Here is a 25,567-nt window from a genome sequence, read left to right as displayed (position 1 = left end):
GCAGGAAGGGCCTAGCACCCTCATGAAACTGAAAGAAGCAGTGACTACGACATCACTAGTTGGAGAGAGAGTGGTCCAAGCGAAGCTGCAGAAGCAGTCTCTTTGGATTCTTTGAAAATGGAAAAACCAGTTTAGTGGATCACAACCAGTATTAAAAATAAAAACAAAATTGAATCAAATATAAAAAATAATTGTATGTCAGACTTAATAAAGATAAGTATGTTTCATAAAGATATTGTTTCATAGGTCTAATTTATCTCTCTGTGGGCTGAGGTTGAAAAGAAGTTTTAAGCCACTGGCAGGATCAGGTCAGCAATATTCAGGACTGTGAACTCTATTCTGAGGGTAATGAGAAACCAGTGGAGGATTTTAAGCTGGAAGAGGTGTTCCCCTTTGTCTTTTGAAAAGTTTTCCCAGACTGACATGTGAAGAGTAATCTAGAGAAGGGACACCAGTTAGGTGGCAGATAGAGGAGTCCAGGTGAGAGATGGTGGAGAGGGTAAGTTCCACTAGGATGGAAGCTCCGAGAGGGCAGTGGAGTGTCCCTGCATCTAGAATAGTGTCTGGCCTGCTGCATGTGCCTTGTCAATATTTGTTGAATGAATGCCTAACTTGGACCAGTGTAGTTATAGACACAGCAGAAAGTGGATTCAATAGGACATAATATTCATGCTATGAAACTGTGAGTTTGATGATTGATTGGATGCTGAGGGTAATGAAGAGGATGTTCTGGCATGAGATAGGGAACCCTGGAGGAAGATCAGGTTTAGAGGTGAAGAGTATATGTTCAGTCTTAGATGTGTAGAGATTAAAATTATCTTATGAGACTCAAGTGGAAGCATTGTAGGTAGTTGAAAATAATGCCTGCCTGACACAGAGGAGACAATTAATAAATCTTTGCTGAATAAGCAAATGCTACTTGTGGCATATCCATGGTAGAAAGTTAGATTCTAACTTTTCTGTATAGTAGGGTTGCTTAGAGATAAAAAGGACACTGTCAGATTGGGAGTTCTTACTCTAGCCTCTGCTGTAATACTGATATCTCTTCTATAAGGCCCAGTGTGCATTAGTTAGAAAGTATTCAAAGAGGGAACCAATTATAAATAAATAACAGTAATAGAATTTTTTAAAGATTTTTATGTACTTTTTATTTTGATTGTGTTGAAAGCTGACTTTATTTTATCAGTTCTGTGGCAGTGTGGGCATTTATAGAGCACAGTATTTTATCTGTAACTATAATCACTTTGCTGGTAATTGGCAGAAGTTGCCACAGTTAGCTCCAGTCATGCAATATGTAAAAGAATGTTATACTGTCACTTTGGAATTACTTATTCTGAAGGGTTTTTGTGTTTGTTCATTGGTTTGGTTTGTTTTCTTTTGTTTTTTAATTACAAAAATAGTGCATGCTTGTTGAAACAGTTCTAGCAAAACAGAATGGGACATACATGTATGTACAGATACATGTATGGCATACCTGTATCCCACAGACATGTGTGTACACAGTGGCTGTGTTCCTTATTCTTTAAAAATAACCAGTGTCCACTGTTGGAAGGATGTTCTTCTATCAACAATTTTGATATGAAAGAAAAAATAGGAATTAATCTCAGATTTACACTTCTGTGAATTATTACTCTTTACTCAGCATCTCTCAGGTCCTCCCACTTCCCTGTGTCCCTGTGGCTACTTAGGCTGTCCAGGCCACATCCACTCTGATTGCCCTGCTGTGGACCCCTCGGTACTTCTTCCCTGGCCTTCTAGTCTATTCCTGTTGGTCAGAGTGCTCTTCTAAAAGCCCTCTCAGGGGATGGTTACTTCCCTAGCTTAAAATCATTTGATGAAGGCTCCCCACTGCCTTCCAATAAAATTTGTTCTCCTGATCCTGCTTTATAAACCTGGGAATGATGTGGTTTTTTCTCGCCTCTAACCTGCCTCATTCCGTCATCCCCTACCCCTTGCCTAAGAAGCTCTCGTCACACTGGTTCCCTTTCAGTTCTTTGGTTAAGCCAAGCTGTTGCCAGTCTCAGGACCTTATCTATTCTCTCTGTAGACTTCTGTCCAGAAGACTGCTGCACCCCTGTCTCCTCTCGCCAGGTTTCTAGTCTCAGCCTAAATACCATTGCCTCAAAGAAGCAATCACCCTATTGCAGATAGGTGTTCCAGCCACTTGACAACCACCTTCTCAGCACTTATTACTAGATACAATTGTTTCTTTATCTATTTGTCTCTCTCCCTCACTTGATTTTATTTATTTATTTTAAAAATTTTACTGGAGTATAGTTGATTTATAATGTTTTATTAGTTTCAAGTGAACAGCAAAGTGGATCAGTTATTCATATACCCCCTCACTTGGTTTTCAGTTCTGTGAGATCAAAGGATTATGTATCTTCATGACTGTCTACTCAGGACTTGGTATATAGTAGGTGCTGATAGCAGGGGAACTATTAATATCTGTCCCAGCTTGCCAGGAACTGAGTTTCCCAGAATTCAGGACTTTCAGTGCTAAAACCAGGACAGTCCTGAGCAAACCAAGATGTCTGGTCACCCTAATTGGCAGTAATCACTTATATCAGTTGTATTTGTGGAATGAATAAGTGAAAAATAATGCTAATTAACTATTAGAAAAAAAAAAAACCTCTGAGGTTTATCCATATGGGCTTTTATTCTCCTTATCTGGGTACAGAATGTGTATCCCACTTTCATATGATTATGGGAGGTTTGATTAAAGAGATGAGACTTAATTTCCTTTGAGTAAGGGGAAGCTAAATTGCTTTATTACAAGTTGATCCCAACATGGCATCACAAAAAGCTCATTGTGAATGATGGGGTAGGGGAATTCAACCCTCAGGTTTATGAATCTTGACATATTGATGGATTAAAATTATAATTTTAACCAAAATAATACTATTTTAATAAATATTACCTTAGTGTAGTTAGGCTTGCTTTGTTAGGGTCTGAGTTTTGGCCACCTAGTTTAATGTTGAATATCAAGCAGTGTTAATGACACTCCTCTGGAAGCCAGATGTGGCATCCTACACAGCCTTACCTGCGGTGTGTTGGGCGTTGGCATTACTCTCAGCACATCTTTAGTTCAGCTTCAATTTGATAAACCATGCTGGCACCCTACACTGCCATGGCATCCTAGAGGAATCCCGAGAAAAGAGGTTTTCACTAGCTGTGATGAAATACAGAGAGGATGGTAAGAGAACCAGTGGACACACACCAGCATCATCTCAACCAGTGTGGCACAGTGAAGTGGGCCTGGCAAGAGAGAGCTGCAAGTGGATCTATCCCCATTCATGAATCAGTTTTAATCTGGCTTTTGTGAGTATTGGTGTTAGATAAATCCACCCCTATAGGTAACAAATCTGTCTGTGTGTGCGGTATTGGCAAGACCTTTCTGTTGCACATTAGTGTGTTCAGCTGATTTATGAGCCCTCAGAATATAAAGGACTTAACTGTGAAGAGTAGCCTTTCACACTTTTTAAGGTCTTTGCTGTCTCTCTGCTGTTGATAAGATGGTATTTAATGCTGTAGAAGAAGGACTGTGCCTGTCAGATGCAGTTGTCCACTAATGAAGAGCCATTTGCTAGGTTTTTATCTTTTATTTTATTTGCTTATTTATTGTTAAATTTTTATTGGGGTATATTTGATTTACAGTGTTGTGTTAATATCAGGTGTACGGCAAAGTGAATCAGTAATACATACGTTCACTCTTTTTTAGATTCTTTTCCCATATAGGTCAATTACAGAGTTTTGAGTAGAGTTCTCTGTGCTATACAGATAACTTACAACGGTTCTTATTAGTTGTCTTAGGTTTTTAATATTATGTGGAATCTCTTTAACAGGAAGACAATATTAACATCTTAACACTTTAGTTACAGTAACTGTTAATGCATATCTTCTGCTTGTAGTAGTCTGTGTTTCAGGGAAGAATTTGATTGCCAACATATCCAAATCCATGTTATAATGAGTTGGTATTATTATAAAACAGAATTCTGTTGCATTTGTGAACCTCAAAGGGTCAGAAAAAAATTATAAATAAGAAATCTTTCCTATTTTTATAAATTTGCATGAAGGTAATGTAGAAAAAAGATAATAGTAAAGGCCATACACAAATTACCATATAACTCGGCATTTATCCAGGTGAAATAAAAACTAGTATTTACATGAAAACCTGTACATGAACCAATAATTGCCCCAAGCTGTAAACAATCCAGATGTTTTTCAACTGGCAGCTGGGTAAAGTGTGGTGTATCCATACAATGGAATATTACTTAACAATAAAAAGAAACAAACTGCCTATTCCTGTCCCAGCAACATGGATGAATCTTAAATGCATTATTCTAAAAAAAACCGGATTCAAAAGACTACATGCTACATGATTACATTTATATGATATTTTATGATAGGCAGATGTATAGGGACAGAAAACAGGTCTGTGATTGCCAGGGGATGGAGGGAGGGAGATGAAGAGCACTAACTTCCTGAAAAGGCTGAAGGTCATACACACTCTACTTTTTCATATGAAAGTAATGACTCCTGTTGACCAGTGCAAATTACAGCAAAATTTGGAGGGCGTGATGGGACTGTCCTATATCTGGTTCACAGGAGTAGTTCAGCTATATTTGTCAAACTCATAGAACTGTCCATAAGAAAGGATAAAACACACTATATGTAAATTACATACTTGTTTTTACAAGACTATAAGCACACAAATATTGTTGCAGTTCGTATTTGGTCAGTAGGAGTTACCATTTTGGTATGAAAAAGGAGAGTGTTCTTATGATCTGAAGCCTTTTCAGGAAGTTAGTATGCCAGCTCTGTCTAAGGAAATGAGAAGAGTAACGTTTCATGACTGCTTATGAAGACGAGATCATGTCAGCTGTTAATCTGAGAAGGTCATTTTCTCATTCTGGCCAAGGAGGGTATACTCCTAAAATAGAAAGAGACTGGAAGAGGAAAACAGATATTTTATGGCAGTCTTTAAAAATTTTGTCTTGGCCGTTAATCTTTAGTTGTATAGCACCACCATCATCAAGGAATAATGCTACTAGTATTTATTAGTTGTATTTTTCTCTTTTTTTGGCGTAAGGGGAAAATGTAAACCATGATTGAAATAGGAACTAGGATTTTATCTGTCCTGGTTTGAATCCTGACTCTGTCATACACTGGCTGTATTATCTTGGGTAAATTACTTAACCTTTGCTACTACTTAGTTTTTTTTATCTTTAAATCAGGAGGGGTGATGATATTTACCTTAAGGTGTTGTGAAGATTACATGTTAGATACTTAGAAAAGTATCTGACATCTGGTAAGTGCAATATAATTTTGGTCTGGTATTAATATTATCCAAGAGCAAGAACCAGAGCAAGTATCCTTTTGTTGTGTTTTTGAGTGGACTGAGTTGGGGAGAACTAACAGGAGAGGGGAACCATGTGAAAGAGCAAATCCTGGTTGTAGCCACAACTTACTAAATGGCATATCTCTTCCCCTTTAATCTCTTAAATCACCAGGACAAGGCAGAGATGGTGAATGGAAATATTTGGGTTATCAAATTAGGATTCTGATGTAGTGGTCAGCATACTTCCTGCTTGGCCCTGGGTTAAGCACCAGAAATATACTTTTCCCCACCCTGGTTTAAGCATTCAGAAAACTACCTCAGAAACTTATTGGGCTTCCCTGGTGGCTCAAACGGTAAAGAATCTGCCTGCAATGCAGGCATCCTGGGTTCGGTCCTTGGGTTGGGAAGATCTCCAGCATTCTGGCCTGGAGAATTCCATAGACAGAAGAGCCTGGCAGGCTATAGACCATGGGGTCACAAAGAGTCGGATACGACTGAGCAACTTTCACTTTCAGAAACTTAACAGTTTGTCAGCTTATTCTGAACAGCACCACAGATGCCAGTTTTACCGTGAATTTTATATATATAGTAAGAAGATGCTCAGAGTATTGGCTATACCACTAAGGACAGGGAGCAGATTGCCTTTGTAGTCATGGTTCTGAGAATCAATACTTCTGTAACTTATAGAGGAAATTTGGGGGTAGCCTGGGGCTTCCCTGGTGGCTCAGATAGTAAAGAATCTGCTTGCAATGGCGGAGACCCGGGTTTGATCCCTGGGTTGGGAAGATCCCCTGGAGAAGTAAATGGCAACCCCCTCCAGTATTCTTGCCTGGAGAATCCCATGGACAGAGGAGCCTGGCAGGCTACAGTCCATGGGGTTGCAAAGAACTGGACACGACTAAGCGAGTAACACATATGGGGGTAGGCTACAGTTAAGTTTTCTAATCACTTTTCCATTTCAGACATACACCTCCCATTGAGGGGACAGATTTTTTAATTTTTTTTTTCCTGTGCTTTATGGCTTGTGGGATCTTAGTTCCTCCACCAGTGGTTGAACCCAGGCCCTTGGCAGTAAAAGTACAGTCTTAACCACTGGACCACCCGGGAATTCCCAGGACAGATTTTGAAAACATTTCTTTACCACTTAGAAGTGTGGCAGTCCGACTGTTCATGTGATGAAAGTTCCCATGACGGTATTTTTTGATTGCAACCACAAAGAGGTAGAAGAGATTTAAGGAAAGTGGGCATTGTAGTATTTTTGGATGTATTTTCTCTGTAAACAAAACTCATGCGGCTACTTTGCCCTCTCAGGAACTCTTGTCCCTGGCAAAGCGGAAGCGAAGTGACTCTGAAGAGAAGGAGCCACCTGTGAGTCAGCCTGCTGCCTCCTCAGACTCGGAGACATCTAACAGTGATGACGAGGTGGGTGTGGAGGGGTGGGCCTCTGACGGGCATCTGAGAGTCCCGACAGCCTCTTTTCCTTAACCTGAGACCTTCCTGCCTAAGATCTGTAAGAACTTCTTAGGGAAAGAAAATTGTGTCTGGAAAGCTCTCACATTGTGATGTTCTCTGTACTGCTAGTTACCCAGCAGGCACCTCTGCAGTGCATCCGTGACCATTTTTTAGTTTTTTATTTTTAGCACTCTTACAGAAGGGGCACAACTTGTTAGTCATCATCTCTTTTTTTTTTTTCTTTGTCAACTTTTTAATCCCATTTCTATGTCAGAAAAGAAATTCTATCAAGAATGCCAAATTTTGGTGGAAAATACTTTAGAAAGACAAGAAGCTTTCTTTGAGTAGACATAATCAACATTCCCCAAAGTGGTGTCTAGGTATTACAGAGAAATATCCAGCTGTTCATTGTTTAAGCCAAGGTGACTTTCCCAATCTGCTGCCCACCACCAAACAAGGCCCTAAAAGATCCAGAACTTTAATGGAAGAGAGAGATTAGGGGAAAGGTCTTTGAAACACTCCTACGTGTTCCTCATTTGATTTAAAGTACTTTTCTTCCCCTTAGTAATTTCCTGGAGGTAGACTGGGTATCACCTTTGTGTTTAATCTCTTACCCTGCAGTCTAGGAAAAAATTTTTGTTTAAAAATTTTTTAATTTTTGTATTTATTTATTTTATTGTTTGGCTGTGTTGGGTCTTCATTGCTTTGTGCAGCCTTTCTCTAGTTGCAGTAAGCAGAGGCTGCCCTTCATTGTGCTGTGTGGGGTTCTCATTACGGTGGCTTCTCTTGTTGCTAAGCACAGTGTACAGGCTTCAGTGGTTGTAGCACTCCGGCTTAGTTGCTCTGAGGTGTGTAGGATCCTCCTGGACCAGAGATCAAACCTGTGTCCTCTGCATTGCAAGGCAGATTCTTAACCACTGGACCACCAGGGAAGCTCCTTAGGAAAATATTTTTAACAGTGTACTAACAGTATCTTGTTTTAAAGTTCCACTGAAGTAAAAAAAAAAAAATTTTCTAGTATAATAAAATTTAGTTAACAGCCAGAACAGCATTCACCAGTGCCCTGCATATGCAGATTAGGAAAGATTGCATTCTGATTGACTGTAGTGATATTCTCTTAATCGTAAATAATTTAACAGACCTAAAATTGTTTTGACTATAAGAGGTAGTAAATGTGTGAATTTTATTTTTTGTTTCATTTATTTTTCATGGAGGAACTGTAATTCCTCTAAAATTGATAAAGTAATCTAATCTGATAGAAAAGCAGTAGGCTTTATGAAATAATTTGCTTTGTTTTTTCTATTAAAAAAGAAGCAAGAATAGAACAGAAAAATCTTGAAATAATTCCCTTCCCCACTATTCCTACATTAACTATTTTCATTTTCCATGTTTTAGAAGTCAGCTGCTACAGTGTAATCCCAAATCTGTGTTGTGTTTGGAATACCCTGTAGCATGTTTATGATCTTTGTACTTCCTTAAGGAAAAAATCAGTAGCTATCCTTTGAAGCTCCATAGTACTATCATTAGATCACTCTTGAGTATGCAGTTACTACAAGGATTCCCTTCATCCTTTTGAACTGCTTCTATCAAGCGGTCAGAGTATGTATCAACTCCACAGCATTAGAGGAGCCCAAATATGTGCTAGGGTAGATCGAGCATCATAAACATGTCTCCAGCTTTGTCACTCTCAGCTACTTACCAACTCTTGAGTCTTCATCCTTAGAATGCTACCAGCTACTCCTGTACTTATTAGAGAAAAAGCTGACAGACAGGCTGTACCCTGTCTAGTAGGGAGTTAAAGTTTGATTAAGTTTCCCCCCGCAAAGTTCTTAGCTCTTGTAGCTGCCTCCACGTCCCATCCCCCAGGCTCACTGGCTTCTTGCAGCTCTGCTCCAATCTGCTCACCCTTCACTGGAAATAGCAGTCTCTGTTTCATGGCCATTCTGAAAGGTGCCTCTTTTTTGGTCTGCGTTATCAGTTTCTGGCCCAGGCTACTAGCTTAAGCACAAAGCACTACAAAGTTAGGGTGAATATTTCATTATTTTCGACAATTAAGAAAGTCTTTTTTAAAAAATCCTACCAACCACTAGAGAACTCAGTAGTATGGTAAACTCAGATTTACGGCTGCCATGTACACCTCCCAACACTTTTCCCCTCCCATGTGACTCTTTTATGGTTTATTGTCATTAGCAATGATAAATACAGATAGAAAGAATTATATTGTTCCCCTCAGATTTGCTGGAACAGAAAATTTGTCAGGAACAACTGAGTTAGGTTAATGGGTGGTTTGTCTTAAGGAGAGACACGCACTGACTTTAGAATAAGAAGGTATCTAGCTAACTGGTAGGGGTGGGGAGGGAGATGCAAAGAAGTTATGAAAGTTTCCTATCTAGAAAAAGTGGGTACAGTGGATATTAAGGTTCAATTACGAGGACTTCCCTGGTGGTCCAGAGGTAGGACTCAGTGCTTCTGCTCCCTGGGGCATGGGTTTGATCCCTAGTCAGGGAACTAAGATCCCACAAGCTGTGTGGTATAGTCAAAAAAAAAAAAAAGAAAGAAAACGTTCATTTCAGGAGGGAATAGTAGAGATTTCATTTATATTCTCTGTCGGGGGGAGGGAATACCTAACTTTAATGGAAGAAAATATGCTTTGGTATTATTTTTGGTGAGTGAATTATTCTCAATTATACCTTGGGCACATGAGAAAATAAGAAGTAGAACTCTTCCTGTAACCTTTCATTGGCCGTGCCTGGGACATGGGGAAACACACCGCAATGGTAGTTTATAATGTTGTGTTGTGGCGTTTTGGTACCGTCACTTCTTGTCCCTTCTTGAGCGCATTTGATAAGAGAAGCACCACCAAGGGTGCAGACAGGAGTGGCGGGGAAGAAAAATAACAAGCTTAGAAGGAAGAGAATTAGTGCTCATTCATGAGATGAAGTTTAAAACCAAAAAAGTGGCTGAAACAAAAGTCTACTAGGAGGAAGAGAGTTCTAAATCGGGTAGTTCAGAGTCCCTTTTAGAAACATGGTGGGTCTCGTGGAAACAGATGGCTGCATCTAGGTAAGACATAAGAAGAAAGCCTAGATTTTCACTTGGTACCAGTAAAAATCATGTTAGATACCAAGAAAACCTTTTTTGTTGTTGTTCAAAGCAGAATATAACTACATTAGACAAAGTAAGGGGACATCAGACTTATGTTCTAATACCCTCAGCCTGACTGATTATTTTATAAAGCTTCATGTATAGCCCTGTTTTCTACACTTTTGAGAAATAAAAGCGTCGGGCCCAGCCCTGTTATTCACTGCTTGTCACACCAGGTTTTTCTTCCCTAGAACTTGTGTCAGCCCTCCTGGACGAACTTCATGCTCCAGCTTACCACCTCTTCAAAACTCTGGTCTCTTCTTGCTTTCCCCCATTCCATTGTCTTCTACTTTCTTTCTTTCTGAAGCTTCTTCTCTTTCCCTTTTATCCCATTAATCTTTTGGGCGCTCGCAGGTTGATCTAGTTGCACTCCTATTCCACTACTTTATTTATTGCTTGCTGGCTCCAATATTTTTAATAGGACATTTTGAAAAGGATACTACTTTTACTTAAAATTCATTTAGTAATAACTTTTCCACGAAGTTGGCTGAGATACCCAAGAGCAAAGTTGTGTTACTGCCTTACCATGCAAATAATAATCAGCACGTACTTCCGATAAAGGCCTTCACCGCCAAACTAATGTTTTTCAGTGTGTATATTCATTTAGTAAGGTTTTCATACACACAATACTTGTAGAAAAAGATGTTCCATGGAGATGAATTATCCCAATACTAAAACTAAACTCTTGAAAGTTTATTATATTTGAAACTTTCGGATAAGTTTTGTCAAATATAGTTTTTTAAGCTGATTATGAATGGTTATGAATGGCAGTTCTTGTCCTGTGAAATAATGACTTCCAGAATACCAGTGCAGGTTGGGGTGCCTTTCCTTTTCCCCCCACTATTGTAGGTAAGCAGTGGCCATTGTCTCATCTCCTAGTGATGGCTCTGCTTCCGGCTTCCTGTATCTGATCTGCTCTGAGGTCAGGAAGCCAGGACCCCATAGAGTTTGTGTGAATATTCTGCTTGAATTTAACAGAGTAGCTGTTTGAATTACTCATAAGCTTTTTTTTTTTAACATACTTAAGCTTTTTTTTTTTAACATACTTCTTGGTTCTTGGCTATGTAGATTACCATACTGTAGCACCTCATTTTCTAGAGACCAAAAAAATCTCATCATAAGAAAAATAAAGTGATTTTCATGGACCACTTGCTTAAACTGTGTACAGCAAATTCTGACACCTCTTACCACACAGTGCAATGGAATACTGATTGTATTTTACTTTGTTTTTTGGTATCTTTTCTGTTTCACTTTTTATCTCAACAACCACATTGTAAGTTTTTGTGATTGAGTGTAGGGATTCTTGTGATTGTGATTTTTGTGATTGAGTGTGTTTTCCAGTTAAATATGCATGATTGCTTGATTATAAGGTATAGTAGTGTTCTTTGTACTGTGATTAATTACAAAGTAATTAATTTCTTTTAAGGAAAAAGAAAACTTGCTATTCCTCATGTCCTTCAGGCTGACATTTGCATTTACTCTTTAGCTTGGCTGATCCTTTTCTATCTTCAAGGGGAGAAAGAAAACCACCTAAATCAGGAACCATGCCCTCTCCACACAGCTCTCTATCGGCCACTGTTTAGATCTAGAATAATGACTATTGAACCCTTTTGACAAATGCTTCCATTTAGTATAATACTCAGTTCATATAGAATCCTACTCCAAGGGGTCATAGAGATCATTTGGATTCCCTTATTACAGATTAGAGAACAGAGGCTCACAGAGGATCTGGTTTCCTTTTCCCATCATAAAATAGTGCCCTCCATTTATATAGAGCTTCATGGTTTCTGATGTGCTCTAAACATCTTTCATTCAGTCTCCTTTGGGTCTCACACTACCCTGATATGTGGTCAAGTATTATTCCTTCTTTACAGATAAGAAAACAGTCTCAAGTTGAGGGCTTGGGCCTTATTCCAATTCTTTGAACCTCTATTCCTGTAGTTTATTGCTAGCCCAGCTATTCTTAAACCCTACTTACCTCAAAGTATGTCATTTCACTCTAAATTCATTTCAGGAATAACTGCACTGCAGTGGTTTCTACTCTGGGTCCTGAGACCTAGAATATGATCTTCCTTGCCCATTAGAGATAACCTCTCTGAAATGCTGAAGAAATTGCTTTTCTGTCTCCAGGATACTCAATATGCAGCATGTCAATGCCACCCAAGTCCAAAGCAGCCACGCCCCACCCCATGTTCCTTCCTGTCTTTCAGCTGAGTGCCAGGAAGGTCAGCTGCTTCCCAGAGTAGGGACCTGCCTATAATACACCCTACACACTCAGTCTGGCACAGGGTGATGTAGTAGTTCCCAACCCTCTTTGTATTATTAGATAATTGCCATCTATTAGAGTATCTGTTACAGGAGTGAGAGTCAAAGTGCTAATTTCTTTTAATTTATTACTTAAGAAAACATCTTCCTTCTAGTCGCTGTTTTAGGTTTCCATCGCTGCATATGTACATAATGCTTCCCTGGTGTTTTGTGTGGGCCTGCTTGCATGTGAGTGCAGGGGAGAGCAGGATGTCAGTGTGTATGAGTCCTGACTGATCCACTGATCCTTTCCCTTTTCCAGATTGTTTTTCAGCAGCTATCCTCAGGGGATTCTCTGGCTCTGTGAAAGTGAAAGTGAAGTTGCTCAGTCGTGTTTGACTCTTTGCGACCCTATGGACTGTAGCCTACCAGGCTACTCCATCCGTGGGATTCTCCAGGCAAGCGTACTGGAGTGGGTTGCCCTTTCCTTCTCCAGGAGATCTTCCCAACCCAGGGATCGAACCCCGGTCTCCCACATTGCAGGCACACGCTTTACCATCTGAGCCACCAGGGAAGACTGGTTCTGTAATCGGATGCAAATCGGCAGGCACTCGCTTTCTCATTCTTGTCTTCTTTGTGGTGCATTTTAGAGCACTTTTAAGGTCACCACAGAGCTTGCCATTCATTATAGCCATAGTTCCCAAAGCAAATTAAGAAAAGCCAGGTCATTTCTTCTGCTCTCTCCTGGATGGAGAGAGCCCAAGAGTAGCTCTTTAATCCTATCCTGTACTCTTTAGACTCCCTTTACTACCACCCTCTGGCAATGAAAGAATTAGTTTTCCTTCTTAGAGTCAACAGAATGAGTCAATCTCTGGGCCAATGGCTGCTGTTGCTGATGTTAAGTCGCTTCAGTGTCCGACTCTGTGTGACCCCATAGATGGCAGCCTACCAGGCTCCCCCACCCCTGGGATTCTCCAGGCAAGAACACTGGGAGTAGGTTGCCATTTCCTTCTCCAATGCATGAAAGTGAAAAATGAAAGTGAAGTCGCTCAGTCGTGTCCAACTCTTCACGACCCCATGGACTGCAGCCTACCAGACTCCTCCATCCATGGGATTTCCCAGGCAAGAGTACTGGAGTGGGTTGCCATTGTCTTCACCGGGGCTAATGGCTGGGTTAAGATTATTTCTACATTGATTTTGCCTGCCACAATTCTTGACCATCTCCTTTATGGTTTATTAGGTTCTGTGATCCAGAGAGGAGAGGTTCTGGGCAAATATTTAAAATATGTACTTTAGATGTATTTAGACCAAGAAAACACTCAGAAACCTCTGGATTATAGGAATAAGTGTAAAATATTACAAATATGACCTGTTCTCCAGGGGAAAAAAATCTTTTGGGAGACCAATCAGAACCAATTTGAGTCTCTTTCTCTATATTAAATAGGAATAATGAGACTGGGCCCCATATTTTAAGTGATTATTTACCTTTAGGTGGTAGAAATACAGATTTTTTTTTTCTTAGCTTTAAAAATACTATTTTTTCCCCAAAGCTTCATATAATGAACACATATTATTATTAAAGATGTATTCGTAAGAAGTTTTATTTTTTAAACTAAAGTTACCTGCTGCTGCTGCTAAGTCACTTCAGTCATGTCCAACTCTGTGTGACCCCATAGACGGCAGCCCACCAGGCTCCCCCATCCCTGGGATTCTCCAGGCAAGAACACTGGAGTGGGTTGCCATTTCCTTCTCCAATGCATGAAAGTGAAAAGTCAAAGTGAAGTCACTCAGTCGTGTCCGACTCTTAGCGACCCCATGGACTGCAGCCTACCAGGCTCCTCCATCCATGGGATTTTCCAGGCAAGAGTACTGGAGTGGGGTGCCATTGCCTTCTTCACACATAGCTTTCTAGCACTTCCTGAATTGAGTTCACCTGTGTGGCCTTGTATTTAAGCCCTTTTTGCTCTTACATGCTCCCCCCTTGCCCTCACCCAGGATTTCAGAATTTGACTCTGTTGCAGATGAGTAATACTAATCTGTGGGCAGAAGTAGACCCTAGCCCATCTTGATACATGTGACCTCGGTGAGCTCAGCCTTTATGTTCTGAGCCTTTCCGTATTACCTTCAGGTAGAAATACAAAGGGACCGGACCTCTTTATACAAAGAAGGGATTTCTGTACAGTCTGAAAAGACACCCTGCTTAGAAGAGATGGGTTATGCTCATTTTCATGATCAATATTTATTGACTATCATGTGCATAGTTGGGATATTTCTTGAAACAAGTGTAATATCTCTATTATTAGCATAGGAAGTGAATATATTTTAGCTCAGTTAACTAAGAAACTGATCACTTTGGCCTCTTGGATTCTTTCAAAATGACCTAGAAAGTATCATCCTGGAATGATTAAAATTTGAAATGGTTGAAACATAGCCATTAAAAGCATTGGAATTTGTTTCTAAAATGGTAACTAAGTGTTGAAATATTAAAAGTTTGAGAAGTAAATTCACTTATAGAGTTGCCTTAACTATATATCACTTAATATATAAATGGTGTATTACTTAATATGTCATTTATTCACTTAAGGTATCATCTAGAACATGTAGCTGTTTTCTTTTCACTTGTCCCTTCTTCCTAGCTCCTGAGTACAAAAATAAAGTAGCAGTTAAAATAACTGAGTAAATTAAAATGAAAAATTAGAAGATTAAAGTAGCACTCTTTCACAGTATTTTATCAAGGTAAATTAACAGACTGTGGTTCTTAAAAATAGCTCATCTGGAGCATTTCTAAGATGGAAACCTCATCAGAACTATCCCGCCACCCACACCCCCTAAAAAACTCCAAAATAAATTTAATTCTGATCTTGGCTATTGTTAGATAGGTTCTATAATGATCATATTATAGAAGGAACAAAGACTTGGTGCTTTTAAAAAATATTAGATATAGAAATTTTATGTCAATGCCAGATTTATAATTCAATCTATGATATTGGAAAGATGAATGTTATTTTTTATCCTCCCCCTCCATGGTTGTTCGTTGGTTTATTTAGTATTGTCTGAGTTTGCTTTACTGAGTTTTTAAAATTTTTTATTGAAGTATAGTTGATTCACAGTGTTGCATTACTTTAAGGTGTACAACAAGGTGATTCAGATATATCTATATCTATATACATATATATTCTTTTTTAGATTCTTTTCCAGTATAGATTATTATAAGATATTGAATATAGTTCTCTGTGCTATACAGTAGGTCCATGATGGTTATAAATATTATTTTCAGAGTACATAAGATGAAGTTTTTCCAAGTAAAGTACTTTTCACCTGAAATCATTCTCCTAAACTGATGTTACAGTATCAAAGGAGGTATGGTTTAATGTAACTAAATAGTCTCTGTGAATTTTAATAATGATTTTATGGTCTTTCAGTCTTATAATTAAAGTGCTTGATGAAGGTGATTTTTTTGGCCTTGGAGTGATTATGTATCGCCAGCCTGTTACTTTGATAATACAAATCGCAGGTTCCTTGTATTTAGATGTATGGGATCTCCTATTTATGATCCAATTTAAGCACTGTGTTGTAGTGTAATATTTGCAGATTTTTTTAAAAAGATACACACACGTATATTTTTCATTGATCTATTATATGCTTTCTGCCTTCTTGGAGTTGGTACCAGTGCTACCGTCCATGCCAAACAGTGGCCTTCATCCTTTTCTCCCTGTGTGTTCTGAAGTTCTCTCTTGCTAACATGCTTTATTCCCTTGCCTTCCTGGGACCCACTCCAGAACTAAACTATGCACTGTGTACTGAAACCCAAACATACCAACCTCTAGCAATTACTGACCTCTCTGCCACAGGAAACATTAGAAGCTGTTTTCTGTACTGAGTTTTAGTTAACTCAGTTGACTTGCCATTAAGATGACATACTTGCTTTTCTATTGATAAAAAGTTATTAATTTTTATTCATTGTATAAATTATCTACTGTCTTTAAGAAAGTATAAACCAAAAGTTACGAAGTTTTAAGTAAAATTTCAAAAATCATTATCTTTCTTCCTATAAAAGTGTATTTATGGATCCAAAGCAATAGAGACTCTTGAAATTATTTCAATGAATATCGGAAATTCTTAACTCTCGAATCTTACAACTTTTCTCAATAAAATTCCTGTTTCAATTTTCCTTGTAGTGGACTTTTGGGAGCAATAAAAATAAGAAGAAAGGAAAAGCCAGAAAAATAGAGAAGAAAGGAACCATGAAGAAACAAGCGAATAAAACTGCTTCCTCAGGCAGTTCGGACAAAGACAGTTCAGCGGAGAGCTCAGCTCCTGAGGAAGGTGAGTCAAGTCAGACCTGGGAGTGAACTCTTACGTGGTAAAAGCTGCAGAATCAGAAATCAGGGGGAAAGGTACCTGATTTACAGTATGGTCTCTGCCTTTATTGTAAGGCTCTCTAATCTTTTCAGTATCTGTTTAGAATCTGAATGAAGCAAGAAAAATACATGCAATTCCAAAGCATTAGTTAGGTCCTTGAAACCCACAGGAAACCCACCAGGAGTCCCTGCATTAGAATCTCTGTAACCTGTGTTTGCGTTTGCCAAAGGCAGACCAAGAATTTTCACCAGGGAAGTGAAATGAACATGTTCCACTTCACCTAGGAGAGCTGAGGAGGAATGATTATTAACACGTGTCTTCTGCAGCATCACCTAATCTTGTGTTTGGGCCTGTGCTGCAGGTGAAGTGTCAGATTCTGACAGCAACAGCTCCTCCTCCAGTTCAGATTCAGACTCTTCCTCAGAAGATGAGGAATTCCATGATGGCTACGGAGAAGACCTCATGGGAGATGAGGAAGACAGGGCCCGTCTGGAACAGATGACAGAAAAGGAGAGAGAACAAGAACTGTTCAACCGCATAGAGAAGAGGGAGGTGTTGAAAAAAAGGTAAAGTAGTAGTTCCTTAATGATACATTAATAGAGTAATTTTCCAAAGTTCACATTTGGAGCCCTGTCTTCCTAGGGTTTAAGACTTAAAATTTTGGGAATTTCCCCACAGTTCAGGGATTAGGACTCCACCCTTTCACTGCTAAGGGCACAGGTTCAATATCTGGTTGTGCAAGCAAGCCATGCAGCACAGCACCCCCCATCCAAAAAAAATGACTTGAAATTCTCATTGTTTATGAGTTAGAAATCTGACTATCCTTCTAGCATGGTTTTTGTTTTTTTCCAAACTCTAATGTTAAATTGCTTTTTGGTATACAAAGGTGTTTCAGTATTTAGGATTACATGTGTAAATGACAAAAGTCTTTCCTTACCTCCTAAAAGCATTTCAAGGTGAAAATAAACTTGGCTTTCATCTCAGGAAATAGTCCTCAGAACTAGGATTATTCTGTCCCTACCTGATCATGTGAAAGAAACATAGAAGCATTTTCTTTGGCAGCAAGTAGTCCCATTTCATCTGGGACCCTGGTTGTCCCTTCTGGAGACCATGTTAAGTCTGGTGAGTTATCTGAGACAAGAATGTTTGGCTTTCAGTCAGCAGCAAGTCATAGACATTTGTTTTGAGTGTGGATGCTTCCACAATTACCTATATTGGAACAAACAGGACTTAAGAAGCAGTACCAGAGTTGCCAGATGGTTAAGAATGACTTCGAAAATTTGTATTTCTGAACTGTGGAGAGCATAGCAAAAGGTTCCCGACCAAGGCCAGTAGGGCCCTATGCTAAAATCACCAAGTAGCTCTAGAGAAGTGGGTGGCTTATCTCAAGGTTGGTTTTTATGTTTTTCACCTTGTATGAATGAGGCAATTAAAGAATGTTTGCAGTGAGGAGAATTAAGACAGAAGTTCAGAGCCATTCTCAGAAATTTAGGGGGTTGTAGCTCATTTGTTTAGCTGCAGGGCAGTACATGGTTATTCAGAAACTTTTGTGAAAACATCACTAGCATCCTAATGTGAGATAGTGGCAGCACCAGTAATGAGGCATCCTTTTTGGTGGTGGTTTGTTTTTTTCTGGGGGGGGGGGGGTTGCTTTGTTTGTTTTGGAGTTTTTTGTCTTTGTTTTGACTGCTTTGCGCAGCATGCTATTGCTGCTGCTGCTAAGTCGCTTCAGTCGTGTCTGACTCTGTGTGATCCCATAGATGGAAGCCAGTCAGGCTCCCCCATCCCTGGGATTCTCCAGGCAAGAGTACTGGAGTGGGTTGCCATTTCCTTCTCCAATGCCTGAAAGTGAAGTCGCATGCGGGATCTTAATTCCCTGACCAGGGATCCAAACCCTGCCCACCGCAGTGGAGGCTCAGTCCTAACCACTGGACCGCTGGGGAATGTGTTGGTTTTGGTTGTTAAGTTCTTCCCCTATTCTAGAGCTTTCCCTTTTTTATTATTTATTTACTTACTTATTCAAGCTTACTGCATAAAGGTAACTTGGTTGTGTAAAGAGCGCTGATATTTTCTGTCAGAAAGTCTAGGCTCAAGTCCAACTCACTAGCCAGGTGATCTGACCCTCCTTCCGCCTCAGCCTCCCCTTGAGGGATTGTTGTTAAGTTCAGAGTGAGATGATACATGTAAGAACATAATATAAATATAAACATTTTAAATCAAGGTATAGTTGATATACAGTATTATATAAGTAACATGTATAGTGATTCACAGTTTTTAAAGGTTATATTCCATTTATATTGTTTGTTGTTGTTCAGTTGCCAAGTTGTGTCTGAGTCTTTGTGACACCATGGACTACAGTACACCAGGCTGCTCTGTCCTCCACTATCTCCCAGAGTTTGCTCAAATTCATGTCTATTGAATCAGTGATGCTATCTAACCATCTCATCTTCTGCCACCCTCTTCCCCTTCTGCCTTCAGTTTTTCTCAGCATCAGGGTCTTTTCCAGTGAGTCGGCTATTCATGTTAAATAGACATAGTATTGGAGCTTTAGCTTTAGCATCAGTCCTTCCTATGAATATTCAGGGTTCATTTCTTTTAGGGTTGACTGCTTTGATCTCTTTGAAGTCCCAGGGACTCTCAAGAGTCTCCTTCAGCACCACAATTCAAACGCATTTATTCTTTAGCACTCAGTCTTCTTTATGGTCCAACTCTTAAATCTGTACATGAATACTGGAAAAATCATAGCTTTGACTATATACAGACCTTTGTCAGCAAAGTGATGTATCTGCTTTTTAATATGCTGCCTAGCTTTGTTATAGCTTTCCTTCCCAGGAGCAAGCATCTTTTAATTTCATGGCTGCAGTCACCATCTGCAGTGATTTTGGAGCCCAAGAAAATAAATCTGTCATTGCTTCCACTTTTTCCCTCCTGTTTGGCATGAAGTGATGGGACTGAATGCTATGATCTTAGTTTTTTGAATGTTGCATTTTAAGCCAGCGTTTTCAATCTCTTCTTTCTCCCTCATCAAGAGGCTCTTGAGTTCCTCTTCACTTTCTGCCATTAGAGTGGTATCATCTGCATATCAGAGGTTGCTGATATTTCTCCTTGCAATCTTGATTCCAGCTTGTGATTCATCCAGCATTTCATACAATGCACTGTGTATAGAAGTTAAGTAAGCAGGGTGACAGTGTACAGCCTTGTTATACTCTTCCCAGTTTGTATTGTTAGTTATTGTAAAATATTGGCTATATTCCATGCTGTACAATATATCCTTGTAGCTTATTTTATACACAGCAGTTTGTACCTCTTAATTCCCTACCCCTATAGTGCCCCTCCCCACTTTCCTCTCCCCACTGGTAACCACTAGTTTGTTCTCTGTGTCTTTGGATCTGTTTTTTTGTTTCTGTTGTTATATTCATTAGTTTGTTGTATTTTTTAGATTTCACATATAAGTGATATCATACAGTATTTGTTCTTCTGTGTCTGACTTATTTCACTTAGCATGTGCTATGTTGTCAGTCGTGTCCGACTCTTTGCGACTCAGTGAACTGCAGCCCTCCAGGCTCCTCTGTCCATGGGATTCTCTAGGCAAGAATACTGGAGTGCCATTTCCTTCTCCAAAGGATCTTCCCCACCCTGGGATTGAACCTGCATCTCTTAGGTCTCCTTCATTGGCAGGCAGGTTCTTTACCACTAGTGCTACATGGGAATCCCCTTTCTTAGCATAATCCCCTGCAAATTCATCCATGTTGTTGCAGATGGCAAAGTTTCATTCTTTTTTATGGCTGAATAGTGTTCTGTTGTGTGTGTGTGTGTGTGTGTGTGTGTGTGTGTGTGTGTGTGTGTGTATACACACCACATCTTTATCCATTCATTGCATATCTTGGTAATTGTAAATAATGCTGCTATGAACATGGGAGTGTGTGTATCTTGTTGAATTAGTTTTTTGTTGTTTTTGTTAAATATTTACCCAGGAGTGGAATTGCTGGGTCATATGGTGATTCTGGTTTTAGTTTTTTGAGAAATCTCTATACTGTTTTCCACACTGGCTGTGCCAGTTAATTTTCCTCCATTTGTTCTTTGTGTTCTCTTTGATGATAGCTATTCTGTGAGGTAATAATACCTCATTGTGGTTTTGATTTGCATTTCCATAATGATTAGTAATATTGAGCATCTTTTCATGTGCCTATAGGTCATCTGCATTTCCTCTTTGGAAAAATGTCTTTCCAGGTCTTCAGCCCATTTTTAAATCAGGTTTTGTTTTTGTGATAGTGAGTTGTATGAGCTGTTTATATATTTTTTATATTAACCCCTTATAAGTTTTATCATTTGCAAATATTTTCTCCCATTCAGTAGGTTGTCTTTTTGTTTTGTCAATGGTTTCCTTTACTCTTTAAAAGCTTTTAAGTTTAATTGGGTCCCATTTGTTTATTTTTGCTTTCATTTCCTTTGCTTTAGGAGACAGATCCAAATAAATATTGCTATAATTTATCTCAAAGAGTATTCTGCTTATGTTTTCCTCTAGGAGTTTTATGGTTTCTGGTCTTACATTTATGTCTTTAATCCGTTTTGAGTTTTGTTTGTTTGTTTGTTTGTTTTTTTAAGAAAACGTTCTAATTTTTTTCTTCTGCGTGTAACTGTCCAGTTTTCCAGCACCTCAGATATTAACTTTTAAAAATAACTTTATTCAAAAAAAATAACTTTATTCAGATATATTTTTACACACCATAGAATCCACCCATTGAAAGTGGTTGAAAGTGATTCAGTGATTTTTTTTTTTTAATATATTGATAAAGAAAGCTGAGCACCGAAGAATTGATGCTTTTAAACTGTGGTGTTGGAGAAGACTCTTGAGTCCCTTGGACTGCAAGGAGATCCAACCAGTCCATCCTAAAGGAGATCAGTCCTGAGTGTTCATTGGAAGGACTGATGTTGAAGCTGAAACTCCAATATTTTGGCCACCTGATGCGAAGAGCTGACTCATTTGAAAAGACCCTGATGCTGGGAAAGATTGAGGGCAGGAGGAGAAGGGGATGACAGAGGATGAGATGGTTAGATGGCATCACCAACTCAATGGACATGAGTTTGGGTGGACTCCGGGAGTTGGTGATGCCTGACATGCTGCAGTTCATGGGGTCGCAAAGAGTCGGACATGACTGAGCTACTGAACTGAACTGAACTGAAAGTTGTATAGCCATTGCCACAGTTAATTTCAGAACATTTTCATCACCCCAGGAAAAAACCCTGTACTTACTGATACTCAGTTCTCTCGATTGCCTCCTAGCCTTAGGAAACCACTAACTTATTTAGTGTCTTTGTAGATTTGCCTAATTGTGGGCATTATATATAAATGGAATCATAAACATATAGTCTTCTGTGCCTGACTTCTTTCACTTAGCATATTTTTGAAGTTCATTCATGTATCATGTGTCAATACTTCATTCCTTTTTATGGCTGAATAATATTCCATTAAGTGTATACGTCACATTTTGTTTACCTATTAATCTGTTTTGACATCTGTTTGCTGTTATGAATAATACTACTATGAACATTCATGTACAAATATTTAAGTATCTATTTTCAGTTCTTTTGGATACGTACCTAGGAGTGGAATTGCTGAGTCATATGGTAATTTTATGTTTAACTTTTTGAGAAACAACCAAACTGTTTTCCAGAGCAGCTGCATCGTTTTACTTTCCCCCAAGCAATGTATGAGAGTTCCAGTTTCTCCATATCCTTGCCAACACTTATTATTTTTCCATAATAACTATCCTGGTGGCTGTGAAGTATCTCATTGTGGTTTTGATTAGCATTTTCCTGTTGACTAATAATGTTTAAAATCTTTTCAAATCCTTGCTGGAGAAATTTTTGTTCAAATGCTTTGCCTATTTTCTAAATTGAGTTATTTGTCTTTTTGTTAAGTTTTAAGAGTTCTTTATGTATTCTGGTTACTAGGCCCTTATCGTAGAAGGAAATGGCAACCCACTCCAGTTTTCTTGCCTAGAGAATCCCGTGGACAGAGGAGCCTAGTGGGCTGCTGTCCATAGGGTCCACAGAGTTGGACACGACTGAAGTGACTTAGCATGCATGCATGCGTTGGAGAAGGAAATGGCAACCCACTCCAGTATTCTTGCCTGGAGAATCCCAGGGATAGAGGAGCCTGGTGGGCTGCTGTCTATGGGGGTCGCACAGAGTTGGACATGACTGAAGTGACTTAGCAGCAGCAGCAGCAGCAGCAGCAGTAGCAGCAGCAGCAGGCCCTTATCAGATACATAATTTGCAAGTATCTTTTCCCATTCTGTAGGTTGTATTTTTTCACTGTCAAGTATTGCTTAATGCACAAAATTTAAAAATTTGTGTGTACAATAAATGTTTTTTTTGCTTGCTCAAGCTTTTGGTATCATAGCTAAGAATTTATTGCCAAATCCAGTCGTGAACTTTTACCGCTGTGTTTTCTTATAAGTTTTATAGATTTAGTTCTTATATTTAGATCATTGATTTTTTTAAATTTTACATTGGAGTATAGTTGATTTACAGTGTTGTGTTAGTTTCAGGTATACAGCAGAGCAATTCAATTATACATATATCTATTATTTTTAAGAATCTTCTCCCATATAGACTATTATAGTGTATTGAGTAGAATTCCCTGTGGTCTACAGTAGGTCTTTGTTGGTTATCTATTTTACATGTAGTATTGTGTATATATCAATCCCAACCTCCTGATTTACCCCTCTGCCCCTCATTGATCCATTTTCAGATCTCTCTCTCTTTTTTTTTTATGGTGTGAGGTATGAATTCAGCTTTATCATTTGGTGTAGTTGTTCAGTATCACTTGTTGAAAAGACTGTTCTTTCCTCAGTCTTGGCCCCATTGTTGAAAATCAGTTGTCTGTGGATGTATGGATTTATTTGTTGAATCTCTTCTGTTCTACTGTTCATTGTTTATTGTTAGGCCAATATCATACAGTTTTGATTACTGTAGCTGTATAGTCGGTTTTTAACTTGTGAAGTGTTAAGTTATCCAACTTTGTTCTTTTTCAAAATTGTTTTGACTATCTGAGGCCCTCTGCATTCCCATAGGAATTTTAGTATTGGCTTATCAGTTTTTACAGCAGTGAAAAGAAACAGCTGGGATTTTTTTGTTTGTTTCATTCACTTTATTATTCCCTTTATAAAAAAATATATGGAACGCTTCACGAATTTGCGTGTCATCCTTGCGCAGAGCCATACTAATCTTTTCTGTATCGTTCCAATTTTAGTATATGTGCTGCCGAAGTGAGCACACAGCTGGGATTTTTATAGGAATTGTGTTGAATCTGTTTATCAAATTTGCAAGTGTTGCCATCTTAAGTCTTTCAATCTGTGAATATGGTATCTTTCTACTTACTTAGATATTGTTTAATTTCTTCCAACAGTTCTTTAGTTTTTGGCATAAAAGACTAGCACTTGTTTTGTTAAATTTATTCCTAAATATTGTATTTATTTTTTTGGATGCTACTGTAAGTGGAATTGTTTTCTTTATTTCATTTTTGGATTACACACTGCAAGTATATTGAAATACAATTAATTTTTGTATATTGACCCTATTAAGAGCTAAGTAAAAAAAATTTTATAATTGAAAAAGAGTTTAATATTCTTATATTCTTATTGTTTATCCCTTCCATAAAATTCCTTAAATTCACACAAAACAATAGTTTTGTTTCATAAAAGCCTAATTTTTGTTACAGGGAGAGAGCCTCAATTGCATTTGTTTAAGAGATAGCATATTTATTCACATGTTTGCGGTGGTAGAGCTGAGGGAGTTATTTTTCCTAAAGAAGAAAGATGTCGAGTGGTATTTTTAAAATATAGCCTGTGTCTTGACCACCTTCAAAATGTGACAGTGATTCTCTGTGGCTCCATTATGTTTCTAATGAGACACCATTGGAGTTAATCCAATAATTAACTCTTTTCTTCCGTTTTGTGAAGTTGAGGAAGAGCTGTGTATTACCAACAAGATACAGGAGGATCCTAAATATCTTCTCGTTTTTAAGTCTATTTCAGCTGAATGCTGTCCAGTACTTTTGGTGTGCTTATATTCAGTATTTCTAACATACTTAATATATTGGAGTTTCTTGTAGGAAACTAAAACATTAACTCCTTCCCCCCTACTTATTTTCTTTCTCCTATCTAATAGAAGTCAGTCCTTACAAATATTTCATTGCCACTTAAAAACCAAACAAATATCTTTTAAACAGATTTGAAATCAGGAAAAAACTGAAAACAGCCAAAAAGAAAGAAAAGAAAGAAAAAAAGAAAAAGCAAGAAGAGGAGCAGGAAAAGAAAAAACTGACACAGATTCAAGAATCTCAGGTAGGAGATACAGTAGTCCTTGTTATCCAAAGAGTAATACCTCTCTTTTGAGTGTGTATGTATGTTTATGTAAAAGATGGGTTTATATTATAATCAGCTTAGGTCAGTTAGTGCAAGACTGTTTATGTGGTGTCTTCATCTTGTAGGTTTCATTAATCTCTGGACATATCATTTCACCATTAGCTGTGCTGTTTAACTCCTTGGGAATTCTACTGATGTCTGCATGTAAAAAAGCAGCTCAGTTGGTGTGTGAGCATTCCTTAAGGGAAAGTTGGTAAACTTCCTGTCCCAGGTAGCTAAATTGGTTATGATGTTTACTCAGGTGTATGTCATCCTGGACTTGGTAATAAATGTAGCTTGGAAAGTTAGTCATCTCTGCGTTTATCACAAAAAGCTTTGTTGACAATATTAAAAAAAATTAGCTACGATCTAGGGAGTCCTTCCAGAAAGTGTTTACTCTGATATTTCTTTGGCTTTCTCGTTATTAGCCAGATAAGACAGGACTGACTATACTGCTGAGTCCTCTTTGTCCACAAGAGGATGCTGTCTCCCCTTAAGCAAATTTCAGTTTCTGCAGCCAATATAGATTCACATTGGAGAACTGAATTATTGTTACAGAGAATGTTATCAGCTATTGGTGAAGAGAACCATCCTACATACCTTTCCCTTCGCA

The 25,567-nt window shown here is 38.6% G+C and overlaps 1 protein-coding gene across 1 annotated transcript in view; it reads left to right on the top strand.

The window, feature by feature from the left end:
* The window catches only part of RTF1 (RTF1 homolog, Paf1/RNA polymerase II complex component), a 45,188-nt gene that overhangs the window by 5,550 nt on the left and 14,071 nt on the right, over positions 1–25,567 (top strand). Inside the window, exons 2-5 of the mRNA XM_018054426.1 lie at positions 6,653–6,763; positions 16,360–16,507; positions 16,905–17,109; positions 24,780–24,894. Of these exons, the coding sequence (XP_017909915.1) occupies positions 6,653–6,763; positions 16,360–16,507; positions 16,905–17,109; positions 24,780–24,894 (579 nt within the window). The remainder of the gene's footprint in view (positions 1–6,652; positions 6,764–16,359; positions 16,508–16,904; positions 17,110–24,779; positions 24,895–25,567) is intronic.

This window comes from Capra hircus, chromosome 10 (assembly GCF_001704415.2).
Source record: "Capra hircus breed San Clemente chromosome 10, ASM170441v1, whole genome shotgun sequence".
Lineage (NCBI taxonomy): Eukaryota > Metazoa > Chordata > Mammalia > Artiodactyla > Bovidae > Capra > Capra hircus.
The sequence above is the reverse complement of the archived record's forward strand: the minus strand, read 5'-3'. Positions and strand labels throughout refer to the sequence as shown.